At 36.3% G+C, this 16,878-nt stretch overlaps 1 protein-coding gene across 1 annotated transcript; it reads right to left on the bottom strand.

Annotated features, from left to right (window-relative positions):
- Window positions 1–2,869: 2,869 nt before the first annotated feature.
- LOC114318670 (disease resistance protein RPM1-like) lies at window positions 2,870–15,770 on the bottom strand. Its single transcript, XM_082901943.1, has 2 exons — window positions 14,667–15,770; window positions 2,870–5,005 (listed from the first exon to the last, which is right to left on the bottom strand). The coding sequence occupies exons 1-2, from the start codon at window positions 15,468–15,470 to the stop codon at window positions 3,014–3,016; spliced, it is 2,796 nt and encodes a 931-aa protein (XP_082758069.1). The 5' UTR covers window positions 15,471–15,770; the 3' UTR covers window positions 2,870–3,013.
- Window positions 15,771–16,878: the final 1,108 nt, after the last annotated feature.

Below are 16,878 nucleotides of genomic sequence, written 5' to 3'. Positions count from 1 at the left end.
AAATTGTTAAAACGACGTCGTTTTGAGTACAAAACAACTTTAAAATTGCCAAAACGACGTCGTTTTGACAATTTTGAGCCATTTGAGCCACAAAAATTGTGGCCCTCAAATATTTTCCTTGTTTTAATTGTTTTTTGGAGTTCCAAAAGCGACAGCTTTGTCGACTTTCGGCGAAAGCTGGCTCTCCTGAACACTCCCACACCAACCCAATGCATTGAACACTCAATCCATAACACAAAAATTATTAAAATAATAATGTTATGCTTATCTTTTTTTTTATTATAATTTATTTATTATCTTATGTGCTAATATCATGTTAGTTTAATGAGTATCACTAATCATGCTTATTACTAATATGAGCAATGTTACATCTTCCTAATTGAGGTCTTTAAATTCCACCCCCAATGACATGGTTAAAATTCAAGTGAAGTGGTCTCACACTCTTCTCTCTTAGGAATGGTAACGGGCCGGGGATCACACTTCCCGTCTCCGATCTTCGATTGTGAAAATCTCCCCATCTCAGGCCCTGATTCCCGACAGGAAACCTATCACCATCCCCGTCCCCGCCTCTTAACGGGGATCGGGTTTCACCAACCCTTAAAATTCCTCGGTCCAAATCTGTTTCAATAACACCATCAACAACATCATCATCATCATTTCCAATTGTTTCATTTTCAACATCAATATCAACAAAATCATCAACAGATCCACTACAAAAAAAAAAAATTGGGCAGATCTACACACACATACATGTATACATGCATACACAAATAGATTTGAGATTTGTTTATTTGTGTCATGGACAGAGGCGATGAACGACGGAGGAGGACGATCAGTGACTGTGACTGCGACTGCGATTGCGACTGCGACGACAGAGGAGGACGATCGGTGACTGCGACTGTGACGACAGGGTGACTGCCACTGCGACGACGAAGGAGAACAATGGATGATATGACTGTGACGACGGAGGAGGACGATGCGCATCGCGAACAGTGCGGTGGTGCTAAGGAGGATGAGAGGTGCTAGAGTAAGAGAGAGAGAGAGAATAGAGATAAGAGAGAAAAAGAGAGAGAGAGAGAGAGAGAGAGAGAGAGAGAGAGAGAGAGAGAAGTGAGATGAGGATGAAGGTTTGGTTTATATATATATATATATGGGTAAAATAGTAATTTCACTTCGGGGACAAACGGGAATGGGGACGGGCCGGGTACGGGGCTGGGACACTTATCTCCATTTCTGGCCCAAAACTGATCAGGGATTGATTTTTGAATACTATCCCCATCTCGTTGGAGATTTTTTTTGGGAAAAAACTGCTTAAATCGTAGTCGGCGGGTCAGATCCCCGTCGAGCCGGTTTCAAATTGTCATCTCTACTCTCTCTCATCTTTAGCCCCTTAATTCCACATCAATGAGGGGGGAATTGGGGGGGGGCAAAATTAGGAGGACGAATCATTTTTCTTACTAATATAGTGTTGGCATATGAGAAGATAAACAAAATATGGTAAAAAAATGTGGTCATTAATGCTCTTAATGTATAGGGTAAATTACACTTTACCTCTTTTATTTTTGGTCATTTTTTCATTTAGTCCTTAAATATTTTTTTTTTCTCTCTCACTTTAACTCTTCATGTTTTAAGTTTTTACTAATTTAAATTAGTCAAAAAATGACATATTGATAGTCACGTAATATAAAAATATTTTATAATATGTAACTCAACTCTATACAAACTCAAATATTAATATAATAATTTTTTATGTTATGTGGCAGTTAATGTGACATTTTTTTATCTAGTTTTGAACAGAAATTAGTTTTAAGAGTAAATTGAGAAAAACTTGAAATATGAAAGGCCAAAGTGGAAAAAATCAAACTTCAAGGGCCAAAGTGAGAAAATGACTAAACATAAAAAGGACAAAGTGTAATTTATCCTAATATATGTGGTTTAAGTTTATATACATATTCTTCTTTGTCTCTGTTTATTCTCTCTAGTATATATAAATTTTTAAACAATAATTCAATATATTATAGGGTTAACTAAACTTTTCACCCCTGCAATTTGACTTAGATTTCACTTTAGTACCTATAATTTCAATTTGTACAATTTTATCCATATACTTTAAGTCTAATTTTAATTTGATTCTCCCGTCTAAATTGGAGGTTAAAATAACAATTTGAGACACTTATCAATTTTCTAAGATGTACATGTAGACAAAATAAATTAACAATTTTGGACACATGTTAATTTTCTAAGATTTCAAATTGGTTCTTTCGTTTAAATTGAAGGTTAAAACCAACAATTTTTAGACACTTGTTAATTTTCTAAGGTGTACACGTAGACAAAATTAACAAAAATGTAAACGGAAGAACTAAATTGAAACTAGATTTAAAATATAGGGAGTAAATTGTTCAAATTAAAATTATAGAGACTAGAGTAAAATTTAAATCAAACTAGGGAAGTGAAAAGTGTAATTAATCCCTTTTTTAATATGTATTTTATTTCTTATCTCAAATCTTACGCCTATTTTTGTTCCCAATTCATTGAAAGATCAAAATTTTATTTCATAACTTACTACACAAATTAACTACAAAGAAATTAGACTTTACAAGAAAAAATGTCACATTTTATCATACTAGTGATAAACACAAAATACAATTATATAAAAGTTTTTGTATCCACATTTTAATTTTTGAAACAATTATATCAATTAATTAGATTTTTTTTTTTGTGTTTTAAAAAAGTCTAAATTAAAAGATTTATAAAGTTTAAATTTTTGAATGTCTATCTTAAAATAAAAATTTAGGGTGGCCACTGCAAACAAATAGGAGCTAAATAAGTAAAAATAAAGTGCAATCAATTACTCTTACCAATTATCATCTAGATCAAGAAGAAAATCAATCATCATTTGAATATGTAATAAAAATGAAAGAAAGGAGGGAAAATGGTTATTTACTATGGTACTCATCCAATCTAGAGAGAGCTCTTCTCCTTCCTCATCCTCTCTCTTCATAGAAACTTTACTTTACTTATTTTGACCAGGTTCTAAGTACCAAATTCTAACTTGAGGGATGTGCGCTATTTTCCAATAATCCCCATCTGGTACTTCTCGATCTAACTTTGAAATCAATTTCTTGGACATATCACCAAGCTCAAACGTATGGAGGCTGGTTAGATGTTCGATGCCTGAGGGGACCTCCTCCATCAATTCACTATTTCTGATACTTAGAGCTTCAAGGTGGGGCATTGCTCCCTTCTCCATTCTCACCCATCTCAATCCTTTTAATTTACAAAGAAGCAAATCTTTAAGCCTTTGAAAACTTCCTGCCTTGAAACACAATCCCTCCCCTTCATACGCCTGATCAAGTGTAAGCTTAGCCAAATTGGGTAATTCTTGTAGGGATTGCAAAAGATCATCTCTTAACTTGCTCCTCCCTAAAACTAAACAAACAAGGCCATGGAGAGAAGGTATCCAGTGCGGAAACTTCTCCAAAAGTCCATACAAGTATAACTCTCGAAGAAATTGAGGAATTAGAGACAGAGATTGCAGATCAAGGATCTCATCCTCTTTTGTTGAAATTACATATAATATGCGAAGATTGCTGAGCTTCTCAATGGAAGAGCACATAGTCACCCCATCTTCTCTTCTTAAATCCCCAATGCCTAACTCCCTTAGTTGGGTTAGCCTCCCCAGCTCTTTCACTATACTAACCTCACCTTCACTTCTTTGGTCTGCCTCTATCAGCCACAGCACTTGTAGTGATTGCAAACTTCGTAACTGAGATGGAGCTTTAAAGCCACTAAAATCTTCAAATTCAAAATAAATGCCTCCTGATTTAAAATGAAATGATAGGAGATTGCGCAATTTCTGAAGGCGTAGGATTTCAGCAGGAAGCTTAGTCACATAGGTTCCTCGTAGATCTAAGGTCTCCAAGTTCTCAAGCCTCCCAATCAACTTTGGGACCATCTTTATTTTTGTATCCCTTAAGCCAAGGTATCTTAGATGGATCAGTTTAAAAACTTCATCTGGTATAATCTCCAATGGTGTACCTTCCAAATCTAACACATTTAGCAGCTTTAAACCACCTCTAAACAACTCACGCAAGGATGCAATAGGGAATGAATCCATCGGCCCCCACACAAACAGAGAACGAAGTCGAGAAGAACGCTTGCTATATTCTATATTATTCGAGGTGCTTCGGATCAATAGGCGGCGGACCTTCTCCGGCCACCTGGAGCCCTGTCTGCAAATTGTTGTTACAATGTTGTGCTCTCTCACCTTGGAAACAATAATTTCACGCATCAGGTCGTGAATGTGGAAATCACGAGGCCTTCCATCTGGATCTCTCTCTGCCCCTAGAATCAAGCTCCTATTGAATAACTCATTGAGGTAGCCATTTGCAACTTCTTCTATTGTCTTCCCCTCAATAGCATTCACAAATCCTTCTGCTATCCAAAGTCGAATTACTTTTTTGCACAATATCTGTTGATCCTCCGGGAAAATGCTCAAGTAAAAGAAACAAATCTTTAGATAATAAGGCAGATCATTGTAACTGAGAGAGAGCACTTTTTTCATACTCTCTAGTTTGTCATTGCCTTCTAATTCAGCACCAAGGCTGCGATAAAGCATTTCCCATTCGTCTATTCTGCTCTGATCCGTTGTAGCCAAAACACCACTTATTGCTACAATTGCAAGGGGCAATCCCTCGCACCTTTTTAAGATTCGAAGAGAAATTCCCTTCAAGTTTGGAGGGCATAAGTCTCCCCGAAAAGTCTTGTTGCAAAACAGTGTCCAAGACTCCTCTGAGGACAACGGCATCAAGGTATAAACATCACCATCATTTTCTTCACAACAAGTAGAAGCTATATCGGCGAAACGAGTTGTAAGAATGACACGGCTACCACAATTTTTGTCAGGCAGCATGTGTTTGATAGCCTCCCAATCTTTTACATTCCAAACATCATCGAAAACAACCACATACCTTTTTTCTTGCAGAAAATTATTAACCAGATATTTCTGTTGGAATGGTTATTTTTTCCTCAAGTTTGGTCTATTTTTTAGGTGGGCCCCGAGTGTCAATTTACTCGGGTCAAAGTGGTAACGCGTTCTATGCCGCGTTGTGATTCACGTGGTATATTTGGTTGCTCAAAACCATTACCGAGTGAATGGGAAATTGAAGCCAAAGTGTGCTCCATGGAAATGGAGTTTTGGTGGAAATTCCTTAAGGTTGTAATTTGGCTTGTCCCACATTGATTTGGTGGGAGGTTTTGAAAGGGTTTATAAGGCTTAGGGTGAGATACTTGGGGTGTGCCCCAAGGGGTACCCAAGTGTTTTAGAGGGAGAGGTTATGGGCAAAATGGGCTAGACCCATTGGACCCAAAAATCACCACACGCGCGCGCGCGCCGCCGCCGCCGTCCGTCCGGTCGGTCGGGCGGGCTGGGCTGGGCCTGGGCTTGGGCGCGGGTGCGTGGTGTGTGGTTGGGCTTCTAATCTTTTTGGGCCAAAAACATTTGAATTTAATTTTATTTTTTATTAAAATAAAATCCAGAATTCAAATTAAATTAGTTTGGATTTTTTGTTCATCCAAACAGGGCCCTTCCCGGTTTCAAACAGAAATAAACTGTTTTGGAATTAATGCACACCCAAACAGGGCCCTTCCCGTTTTACTATCTGTTTGAAATAATTCAAATCTGTTTGAATTCAAAACCCAACAGGTATGATACCTGTTCAATTCAAAACCAAGAGCTACATACCTGTTTATTTCAAATCCAAGAGCCACCTTCACATCTATAAATAGGACCACCCTCATTTGATATTTTGCATTCAGAAATTTCGTATTTCACTTCTGTTTTCTATTCTTCATCTTGCTGCATTTTATTTCCGAAAGAAAGAGTGTAAACACTTAGTGTGTTCGTAAGGCAAACAATTAGTAGTGCTGCTATTGTTTGTGGTAGATCATTTCATCCTGGGAGATAGACGTCCAAATTCTGAAAGCACCGTGGAGAGGACGAATCTGTCTTAAGGACACAGTGTCAAACACTGGACTTGATCAGAAAAATAATTCGAAGAAATTAAATCAAGTAAGTTATTTAATTTACTTTCAGTGTTGTTTTTATTTGTTTATTTATTCAGATTTTAATTTTGTTTTTGTAACAAAATAAAATCTGTTTTTTATTTATATAATTTATTATTTCGAGTTTGATTTTTGTAATCAAACAAATTCTCTTCTTTTCTCTATTTCTTTTATTCTTGTTGTTGTTTTGTACACAACAGAATTAAATCCTTTTAAATACAGTGAACATTGTCCAACAATCTTAAGACAGAATCCTTTTTGGGTATCTTCATTGTATTTAATTTTCTGTGTTTTCAAATTAATATTCTGGTTGGAAAAACAAATAGTGATTTATGCTATTTGACAGATAGTAGTAATATACTGTCTCTTTTCTTTGACAACTACTAGTAGTACGATACTGGTGTCATTAACAATTCAGAATATTATTTGGTATTACAGAAAATTCTTGTGATATTTTATTTTTCAAGTTTTAGTAACAAGGAAAATAAAATTATTTTGTTGTTATAATTATTTTCTGGTTTTAGTAACTAGAAAATTAATTTGTGTTTTAATATTTTCTGATTTTTGTAATCAGAGATTATGGCTACTACAACTGAAACTGCATCTGGCAGTGGTACTCCTATTGTTACACCTACATCGGTCCCTATCCAGAACCATGTTCATGTACCAATCAATCATGGAGAAAAATCGGAAAAATTTAACGGTACCGAGTTTAAGAGATGGCAGCAGAAGATGCTGTTCTATCTTACAACTCTTAATTTGGCCCGGTTTCTCCATGAAGAGGCTCCAGCACTTAAAGAGGGTGAAAGTGATCGGCAAGTTGTTGCCGCTATAGATGCTTGGAAACATTCAGATTTCCTGTGCAGAAACTACATCCTAAATGGCCTTGACAATATGCTGTATAATGTATACAGTCCTCTGAAAACAGCAAAAGAATTGTGGGATTCTTTGGAGAAGAAATACAAGACAGAAGATGCCGGCACGAAGAAATTTGTCGTCGGTAAATTTCTGGACTTTGTTATGGTAGACTCCCAAACGGTAATATCTCAAGTTCAAAGTTTTCAAATAATTTTGCATGATATTCATTCAGAAGGTATGTCTCTTAGCGAGTCATTCCAAGTCGCTGCTTTAGTGGAAAAGTTACCACCGGCTTGGAAAGATTTCAAAAATTATTTAAAACATAAACGCAAAGAGATGACTATGGATGAATTGATTGTAAGATTAAGAATTGAAGAAGATAACCGAAAGGCTGAAAAGAGGAATGGGAAAAATCCCATTGAGTCCAAGGCAAATGTGGTTGAACAAGTTCATAAACCACATAACAAAAAGAGGAAGTTTACTGGAGATGGTCCTAAACAAGGCGATAGTAGCAAGAAGTTCAAAGGAAAATGCTATAACTGTGGCAAAACTGGACATCGAGCTTCTGACTGCCGCCGCCCTAAGAAGAATCATGGAAGTACAAGTAAGAAGACCACCAATCAGGCCAATGTAACAGAATTGGATTACATCTCTGACGGAGTGAATGACATCAACCTCTCTGCTGTGGTGTCTGAGGCTAACTTGGTTGGAAATCCCAAAGAGTGGTGGGTTGACACTGGAGCAACTCGTCACATATGTGCGGACAAGAAGATGTTCACTACCTACAATGAGGCTGCAAATGGTGAACAACTTTTCATGGGAAATTCTTCTACTTCTACTGTGGCTGGACAAGGGAAAGTAATCTTGAAGATGACATCAGGGAAAGAACTGACCCTCAACAACGTACTGCATGTACCTGACATCCGGAAGAATTTAGTTTCTGGGTCTTTGTTAAGTAAAAATGGTTTTAGGCTTGTTTTTGAGTCTGATAAATTTGTATTAACAAAGAGTGGTATGTATGTTGGTAAGGGATACATGAGTGATGGTCTCTTTAAGTTAAATGTAATGACAGTTGTACCGAAAGTTGCTATGAATAAGAATAACACATCTTTTGTTTATATTCTTGAGTCAAATTTATGGCATGGTAGATTAGGACATGTGAATTTTGATGCTTTGCGTAGATTAATTGATTTAGATTATATACCAAAGTTTGAAATTAATCCTAATCATAAATGTGAAATTTGTGTAGAAGCGAAACTAACTAAGGCTCCATTTAAATCGGTTGAAAGAAAAACCGAACCTCTAGAATTAATTCATACTGATGTATGTGATTTAAAATTTATTCAAACTAGAGGTGGCAAAAAGTATTTCATAACATTTATCGATGATTGCACAAGATATTGTTATGTTTATTTACTTAGAAGTAAAGATGAAGCCTTAGAAATGTTTAAACTCTACAAAACAGAAGTTGAAAATCAACTTGGTAAAACCATTAAAATGGTTAGAAGTGATAGGGGTGGTGAGTATGATGCACCATTAAATGAATTTTGTGCACAATATGGCATTATTCACCAAACTACAGCCCCTTATTCTCCACAGCAAAATGGAATTGCTGAAAGGAAGAATAGAACCTTAAAAGAAATGATGAATGCCATATTACTAAGTTCAGGCTTACCACAGAACTTGTGGGGGGAAGCAATATTGTCTGCTAATTATGTTCTTAATAGAATACCCCACAAGAAAACCAAAAGCATTCCTTATGAATTATGGAAAGGTCGACCACCTTCCTACAAATACTTCAAAGTGTGGGGGTGTTTGGCAAAAGTTGAAGTACCTGTTCCTAAAAAGACTAAAATTGGACCAAAAACAGTAGATTGTGTGTTTATTGGTTATGCTCAGAATAGTAGTGCATATCGATTTCTGACTTATAAATCAGATATACCTGATATAAATGTGAACACTATTATAGAGTCAAGGAATGCTGTGTTTTTTGAACATGTCTTTCCTTACAAGAAAGGACAGGAATTAAGTTCACAGAAAAGAACTTATGATTGTACACAAAGTCAAGAGACTAATGACAATCAAACACAAGAGACTAGTAATAGTCTCGACCAACAGGATTTAACTAATGATGAACCAAGACGGAGTAAGAGAGCAAAAACATCAAAATCCTTTGGTCCAGATTTTCTGACATACTTGTTAGAAAATGAACCTCAAAGCTTTAAGGCAGCTATGACAGGTCCTGAAGCACCTTTGTGGAAAGAGGCTGTTAATAATGAAATTGAATCCATTATGCAAAATCATACTTGGGAATTGGTGGATCTTCCACCAGGTTCTAAACCTCTTGGATATAAATGGATATTCAAGAGAAAAATGAAAGCAGATGGTTCAATTGACAAGTATAAAGCAAGACTTGTTGTTAAAGGTTACAGACAAAAGGAAGGTCTGGATTATTTTGACACATATTCCCCTGTGACAAGAATAACATCCATTCGCATGCTTATTGCTATAGCAGCGTTGTTTAATTTAGAAATACATCAAATGGATGTTAAGACAGCTTTCTTAAACGGTGATCTAAATGAAGAGATCTATATGGAACAACCCGAAGGGTTTGTAGTATCAGGGCAAGAAAAGAAAGTTTGTCGACTTGTAAAATCCCTTTATGGATTAAAACAAGCACCTAAGCAATGGCATGAAAAATTTGATCATGCAATGCTTACTAATGGGTTTAAGATAAACGAATGTGACAAATGCGTCTATGTTAAGAACACTGACCAAGGATATGTCATAGTTTGTCTTTATGTGGATGACATGCTTATCATTGGAAGCAGTCAAAACATGATCAAATCAACTAAGCAGATGCTTAACAAAAGATTTGATATGAAAGATATGGGGGTCGCAGATGTTATATTAGGAATGAAAATTACTAAAACATCTGACGGATATGCATTATCTCAATATAGCGATCCCGGGTTTACCCTTGTTATACCGTGATCCGGACATGTGTCCGTGGATGTTGGTAGTTGTCTATCATCTTGTTTGCATCCTTTTTACTTAGTATTTGAGTTATGGGATGTGTTGGGCAGGTTTGTTTCAGGTTGGTTGAGTTTAGAAACCAAAACTAGTTGCCCAGATTTTTGGCCTGTCCGCTCGAGCGGAGGTGTTGGCGCTCGAGCGGGGAATACATCCATCCAGTATCTTGTTGTGCAGTGTTGTGAGCTCGAGCGTAGGGTTGGGAGCTCGAGCGGAGGCCTGGTTCTGCAAAAGTGCTGGGCGAGTGCATTCTGCGCTCGAGCGGGAGATTGGCCGCTCGAGCGGAAGTCTGTGAGTGGCCGCTCGAGCGGGGTGTTTTACGCTCGAGCGGAGACCTGGGTTAAAGTCCCGAAATTGTGACTTTTCAAATCACTTTTTCACTTTCTCTTCTCTCTCTTACTTTTTCCAAATCACCATTGTTGAGCCTCTCACTCTAGACTCTACCTTCTCTCTAGGTTTTGATCTAGTAAGAGTGATTTACTCACCTTTGGCCTTTACAAAAAAGTTGTTGATCGTCGAGGGCTACATTTTAATCTGAAAATCACGGGTTTTGGAGCACGTTGGGTTTTGTCGTCTTCTCCTTTGGGACTCCGAATTTGAGGTAGGGATAACCTACTCCTCTCTATGGGTTTTGTCTTTAAATTTTGGTATTTTGAGATGTTGGGCTTGGTTTGGTAATTTTGTGAAAGTTTGGGGCTTTTGTGTAATTTTACAAAAGTTGGGGTTTTATTCATAATAAACCTAGATGCATGTTTGGCATAGAGAAATGGAATGAATGTTAAATCATTGATGAAAATGGGACCTAAGGGTTGAAATGGTAATTATGGAAAATGACCTAATTACATTGTTTAATTAATTGGGATAATTAATTGGTGAGAAATGAGGAAATGAAATGTTGATTGAATATCCATTTGTGCATTTATTTTCTGTTTTAGAAATAACTGCTTTGGGCTATCGGTGGAGGATAGTCGAGATTGTTGTAGACAATGCATGATGATTAGGTAAACGGAAACTAATCAATGGAATGTGTCATGGAACTTGACGGTTGATAGAATACATTAATTGTGTGTATTGTGTGATTGTATATAGAACCAATGTGTTTATATACGTTATGTGTAGAGGAGGAGATAGGGGATGTACTCCGCGGTTTAGGGGAAGATAGGGGATGTACCTCTAAACCGGATAGGTATTGGGAGGAGATAGGGGATGTACCTCTAAACCGGATAGGTATTGGGAGGAGATAGGGGATGAACTCCGTAGACAGAGCTCATATGCTTGTCTAGAGAAGTGAAGATAGAGCTCATATGCTTATCTTTGTGAAGTGTGGATACAGCTTGTATGCTTATCTGTGGATATTGTTGATATACATATCTGTTGTAGAATGTGGATACAGCTTGTATGCTTATCTGTGGATATTATTGATATACATATCTGTTGAGAATGTGGATATAGCTTTTATGCTTATCTGAATGTGAGATATAGTTTTTATACATATCTGTGGAAATGATGATAGAGCTAGCATGCTTATCTGTTGAAAAAGGGAAAATGAAAAGTAATTGGGACTTGTAAGTCGTTGACATAAATATGTAATTTATGTGATTGTATCAGTGTTGACCAATTATCAATTGCTAATGTTTTAGTCATTGTCCATGGTTGGTTTAGTGTATTTCTACTGGGCTGTGGCTCACCCTATATGGGAATATCATTTTCAGGTGCAGGAAGCATGCCACCTCCAAGGACATAGCTTGGGAGGCTAGAGGCGGACATAGTGTAGTTGTTTTACTTTTGATGTATTACATGTAACCTCAAGCCAAGGGCTTAATGTGTAAACGAGTTAGTACTATTTTGTTGAAACCAAGTGTTAACTTGGAAAGCTGTAAGCCCGTAGGGCATTTTGTTTTGATGTTAACATGTAATACTTATGTAATGGAATTCGAATGAATGAAGGAATGCGGTTAGTTTAAATGCAAATGCATGTCCTATTTGATGGGTTTAATGTTATTATTTTGAGGGCGTTACATCAATCTCATTATATTGAGAAAATTCTTGATAAATTTATCAAGGATGATTTGAATTTAGCTAGAACACCTGTTGACATCAGTCTTTATTTATCGAAAAATAAAGGTGATGCAGTGTCTCAGTTAAAATACTCCCAAATCATTGGAAGCCTAATGTACCTAATGAATTGTACTCGTCCTGATATAGCTTATGCTATAAGTAAATTGAGTAGGTACACTAGTAACCCTGGAGAAGACCATTGGAAAGCGATCATTCGAGTTCTTAGATATCTAAGATTTACTCGTGATCATGGTTTGAACTTTACTCGATATCCAGCAGTACTCGAAGGTTATTGTGATGCCAATTGGATATCGGATACTAAAGATTCAAAATCCACTAGTGGATATGTCTTTACTCTAGGAGGCGCTGCTGTTTCTTGGAAGTCCACGAAACAAACGTGCATCGCACGATCCACAATGGAATCCGAGTTCATTGCTTTAGACAAAGCAGGTGAAGAAGCAGAATGGCTTCGTCACTTCTTAGAAGACATTCCAATGTGGCCAAAACCTGTGCCAGCTATTTGCATTCATTGTGATAGTCAATCTGCAATAGGCAGGGCACAGAATCATATGTATAATGGTAAGTCACGACATATTCGTCGTCGACATAATACCGTAAGGCAATTGTTGTCAAACGGAATAATCTCAATAGATTATATAAAATCTAAAGAGAATATTGCGGATCCGTTAACAAAAGGTTTGACAAAAGAGCTAGTGTATAGTTCATCGAAGGGGATGGGATTAAAGCCTATTACATAAGAGTCGTCATAATGGTAACCCTACTTATATGACTGGAGATCCCAAGAACTAAGTTCAAAGGGACAACTAAGTTATGTATGGCTCGCCAGAAATCACCAAGGGATTAAAATTCCTACCCATTCCTATGGTGAGAGTGATATCTGCAACATATGTTGTATGCAGAGGTATAAGGATAAGCTTTGCTTTTAATGATTACTTATATCTTGATTAAGGCATAAAATCAAGACGAGTATAAAGAGATACTCACAATAAGAATCACCTATATGAGTGTTGAACTGGGGCCGGTTCTATGAGAATGAAGAGGCTAAATTCTCTAGAAACACTTATGAAAACCAGGTGCGTTCAAGGCCAAAATGAACACAACAGTGAGAACCACGATGTGTTAGAAGATATTTTGTGTGAAATCTATTGTCTTGGCTTACACAAACGGCTGAACAATTCAAGGCATCGCGTCCATTGGTTAGCCAGTAAGTCCGATAGGTTATCACTAGGGAAGGTTCAAAGCCGAAAACTACCTATCCTGATGCAAGATATTTTCGACTTATACTCTTTCGTTAAAGTCTGCATTTTGTTGCATTTCCGTTGTCATCAAATTCCATTCATGTGGGGGATTGTTGGAATGGTTATTTTTTCCTCAAGTTTGGTCTATTTTTTAGGTGGGCCCCGAGTGTCAATTTACTCGGGTCAAAGTGGTAACGCGTTCTATGCCGCGTTGTGATTCACGTGGTATATTTGGTTGCTCAAAACCATTACCGAGTGAATGGGAAATTGAAGCCAAAGTGTGCTCCATGGAAATGGAGTTTTGGTGGAAATTCCTTAAGGTTGTAATTTGGCTTGTCCCACATTGATTTGGTGGGAGGTTTTGAAAGGGTTTATAAGGCTTAGGGTGAGATACTTGGGGTGTGCCCCAAGGGGTACCCAAGTGTTTTAGAGGGAGAGGTTATGGGCAAAATGGGCTAGACCCATTGGACCCAAAAATCACCACACGCGCGCGCGCGCCGCCGCCGCCGTCCGTCCGGTCGGTCGGGCGGGCTGGGCTGGGCCTGGGCTTGGGCGCGGGTGCGTGGTGTGTGGTTGGGCTTCTAATCTTTTTGGGCCAAAAACATTTGAATTTAATTTTATTTTTTATTAAAATAAAATCCAGAATTCAAATTAAATTAGTTTGGATTTTTTGTTCATCCAAACAGGGCCCTTCCCGGTTTCAAACAGAAATAAACTGTTTTGGAATTAATGCACACCCAAACAGGGCCCTTCCCGTTTTACTATCTGTTTGAAATAATTCAAATCTGTTTGAATTCAAAACCCAACAGGTATGATACCTGTTCAATTCAAAACCAAGAGCTACATACCTGTTTATTTCAAATCCAAGAGTCACCTTCACATCTATAAATAGGACCACCCTCATTTGATATTTTGCATTCAGAAATTTCGTATTTCACTTCTGTTTTCTATTCTTCATCTTGCTGCATTTTATTTCCGAAAGAAAGAGTGTAAACACTTAGTGTGTTCGTAAGGCAAACAATTAGTAGTGCTGCTATTGTTTGTGGTAGATCATTTCATCCTGGGAGATAGACGTCCAAATTCTGAAAGCACCGTGGAGAGGACGAATCTGTCTTAAGGACACAGTGTCAAACACTGGACTTGATCAGAAAAATAATTCGAAGAAATTAAATCAAGTAAGTTATTTAATTTACTTTCAGTGTTGTTTTTATTTGTTTATTTATTCAGATTTTAATTTTGTTTTTGTAACAAAATAAAATCTGTTTTTTATTTATATAATTTATTATTTCGAGTTTGATTTTTGTAATCAAACAAATTCTCTCTTTTTCTCTATTTCTTTTATTCTTGTTGTTGTTTTGTACACAACAGAATTAAATCATTTTAAATACAGTGAACATTGTCCAACAATTTCAACTTGTCGATGCTCATAGTTTCAACTCCAACAGGGACTGGTTGCATGATTTCTTTAAAGAGTTGTTGAATCATGTCTTTGAGGAGATCCTGGGCCCTGAATGACTCGGAAACAGTGAGCCAAGCATGGCTGTTAAAATGTTTCTTCACCGTTGCATCATCGTAGACCTTTTTAACCAGGGTTGTTTTGCCTAAGCCTCCCATTCCCACCACCGAAACTGCTTTCAGCCCAGGACCTCCTTCGACTAGCCACCCAATCAGTTGTCTTTTGGGTTTTTCAATACCCACTAGCTTCGCTTCTTCGAGTAGAAGTGCATCGCCACGATAATCATACCATGCATTGTTAACAGAAGTGGACCTTGAACCTTGCTCTAGTGTACCATATTTATCATGGTATCTCTGATGTCCTTGGGAAATACTGATGACCTTGGACTTGATTCTTTGTACTTCAGAAGCAATTTGGCGCCGAGCTTTTAAAGTCTTGATGGAGCTCCAGATCTTACGAACAAAACCACCGAATCCGTCGCCATGATGATCTGCAAGGTGAAGCTTGAATTTGTCAAGAACATCTTCAGTGTCATAAGCAGCATCACGGACTTGTTTGACCCAAACTTTGAGTTGGGGGTCACTTTCTTCCTTAGCATCAGCAACTCTGAGGAAAGCCGACATGCGCTCGAATTCATCTCTGATGAATTCAATCTCTTGCCGAACTCCGCTCAACAAATTCACCTTTTCTTGGAGGAAGGGTGCAATGTTGGCTAGTAAACGGAACACTGCAGTTTCAGCCATTTTCTGTTTTGAGCGTCTCTTTGCAGTAGGCTTTTGTCTTGTTTGACGGGATAATAATTAGGAGGAAATGGTGATCTAAACTGGGAAATTGTGATGCTCCTTGTCAACTGAGGTTCCGTTGATTTGTGTGGCAATGTAGTATTAAATTCATGCATATGCTATAAAATCTGTTTTTTTTTTTTTTCAAAACATGCAAATTGCTTTTCCCTATTTCTTTAGTGGCAACTACATGAGACTCTTTCCAGGAAGTTACATCCATACTGTGATGATAATATGATATTGAACATTGATAATAGTATTAATTAATTCATTGTTTTTGCATAAAAATCACCATGCTTGGTTTTCAGTTTTCCAAAATACTTTTTAAAAAATTCTACTTTCTTATTTTCCGTGTTTTTTTATTTTTACTGAATTTTTTTAATATTTTAAGTAATTTTTTTACTTTTTAGACACACCTAACATAAATACACCTAAAAAGTAAAAAAAAAAATGTAAAAAAAATCTTTTAAAAATTCACTAAATACTAAAAATACAAGAATTCAGTACATTTTTTGTATTTTTATGTATTTATTAATTTTTTAAAATATTTTTTCACAAATTTTTTACTTTTTAGATAAATCTAAGTAAGGTGCATTTAAAAAAGTAAAAAAATTATTTAAAATTTAAAAAATATTTACTAAAAACAAAAAAATATAAAAATTAAAAAATTTAATTTTTAAAAAACTTAATTTAAAAAACTCAAACTAAACGCACAGTAAATGTTTTTGTTTTTCGTGGAAGTCAGTGGGAAGTGTGAATGCTCCGCGTGATGAGGTGGGTGGTTGAAGTAATTCCTTTGTTCCGTGTGCTGCAGGTTCACTTAAAATTCAGCTATGATTTAAAGGTTTAAATAAAAAATTCTAAATCTCCACCGTTAGTGAGGTGGAAATTTGAAAGAAAAAAAAAAAAAAAAAAAGGCATAATACCCACTGTGACAGGGATTTATTGTCACATCATTAGTGGTGGCTCTAATTAGAGTTCCCAAGCATTTTTGCTTATAATTTGGAAGTTCGGAATAAATTAATTTTTTTTGAGTAAATTATAAATACATTATTTGAGTTTTACTCAAAATAGAAATTGTCTCTTATAGTTTGAAAAATTACAAATACCTTTCTGTTAGAATTTTTTATTTAATAGAGTTAATTAAAAAATGAAATTTCTAACTATTCACCTATGCAGTAATAAAATTATCTGAATTATTAATTGAAACAAAATTTTAACATTATTAAAAATTGTTAATTAATTTTATAATTTATTAATAAAATGACTTATTTATTATGAAATTAGAAACCTTAAGAGACATAATGTAATTTCTAGAATTACATAAGGTAATTTGTAATTTAAATAAATCTGAGGGGTGTGTTTGTAA

Source organism: Camellia sinensis, chromosome 13 (genome assembly GCF_055761805.1).
Source record: "Camellia sinensis isolate YWXY chromosome 13, ASM5576180v1, whole genome shotgun sequence".
NCBI lineage: Eukaryota > Viridiplantae > Streptophyta > Magnoliopsida > Ericales > Theaceae > Camellia > Camellia sinensis.
The sequence above is the reverse complement of the archived record's forward strand: the minus strand, read 5'-3'. Positions and strand labels throughout refer to the sequence as shown.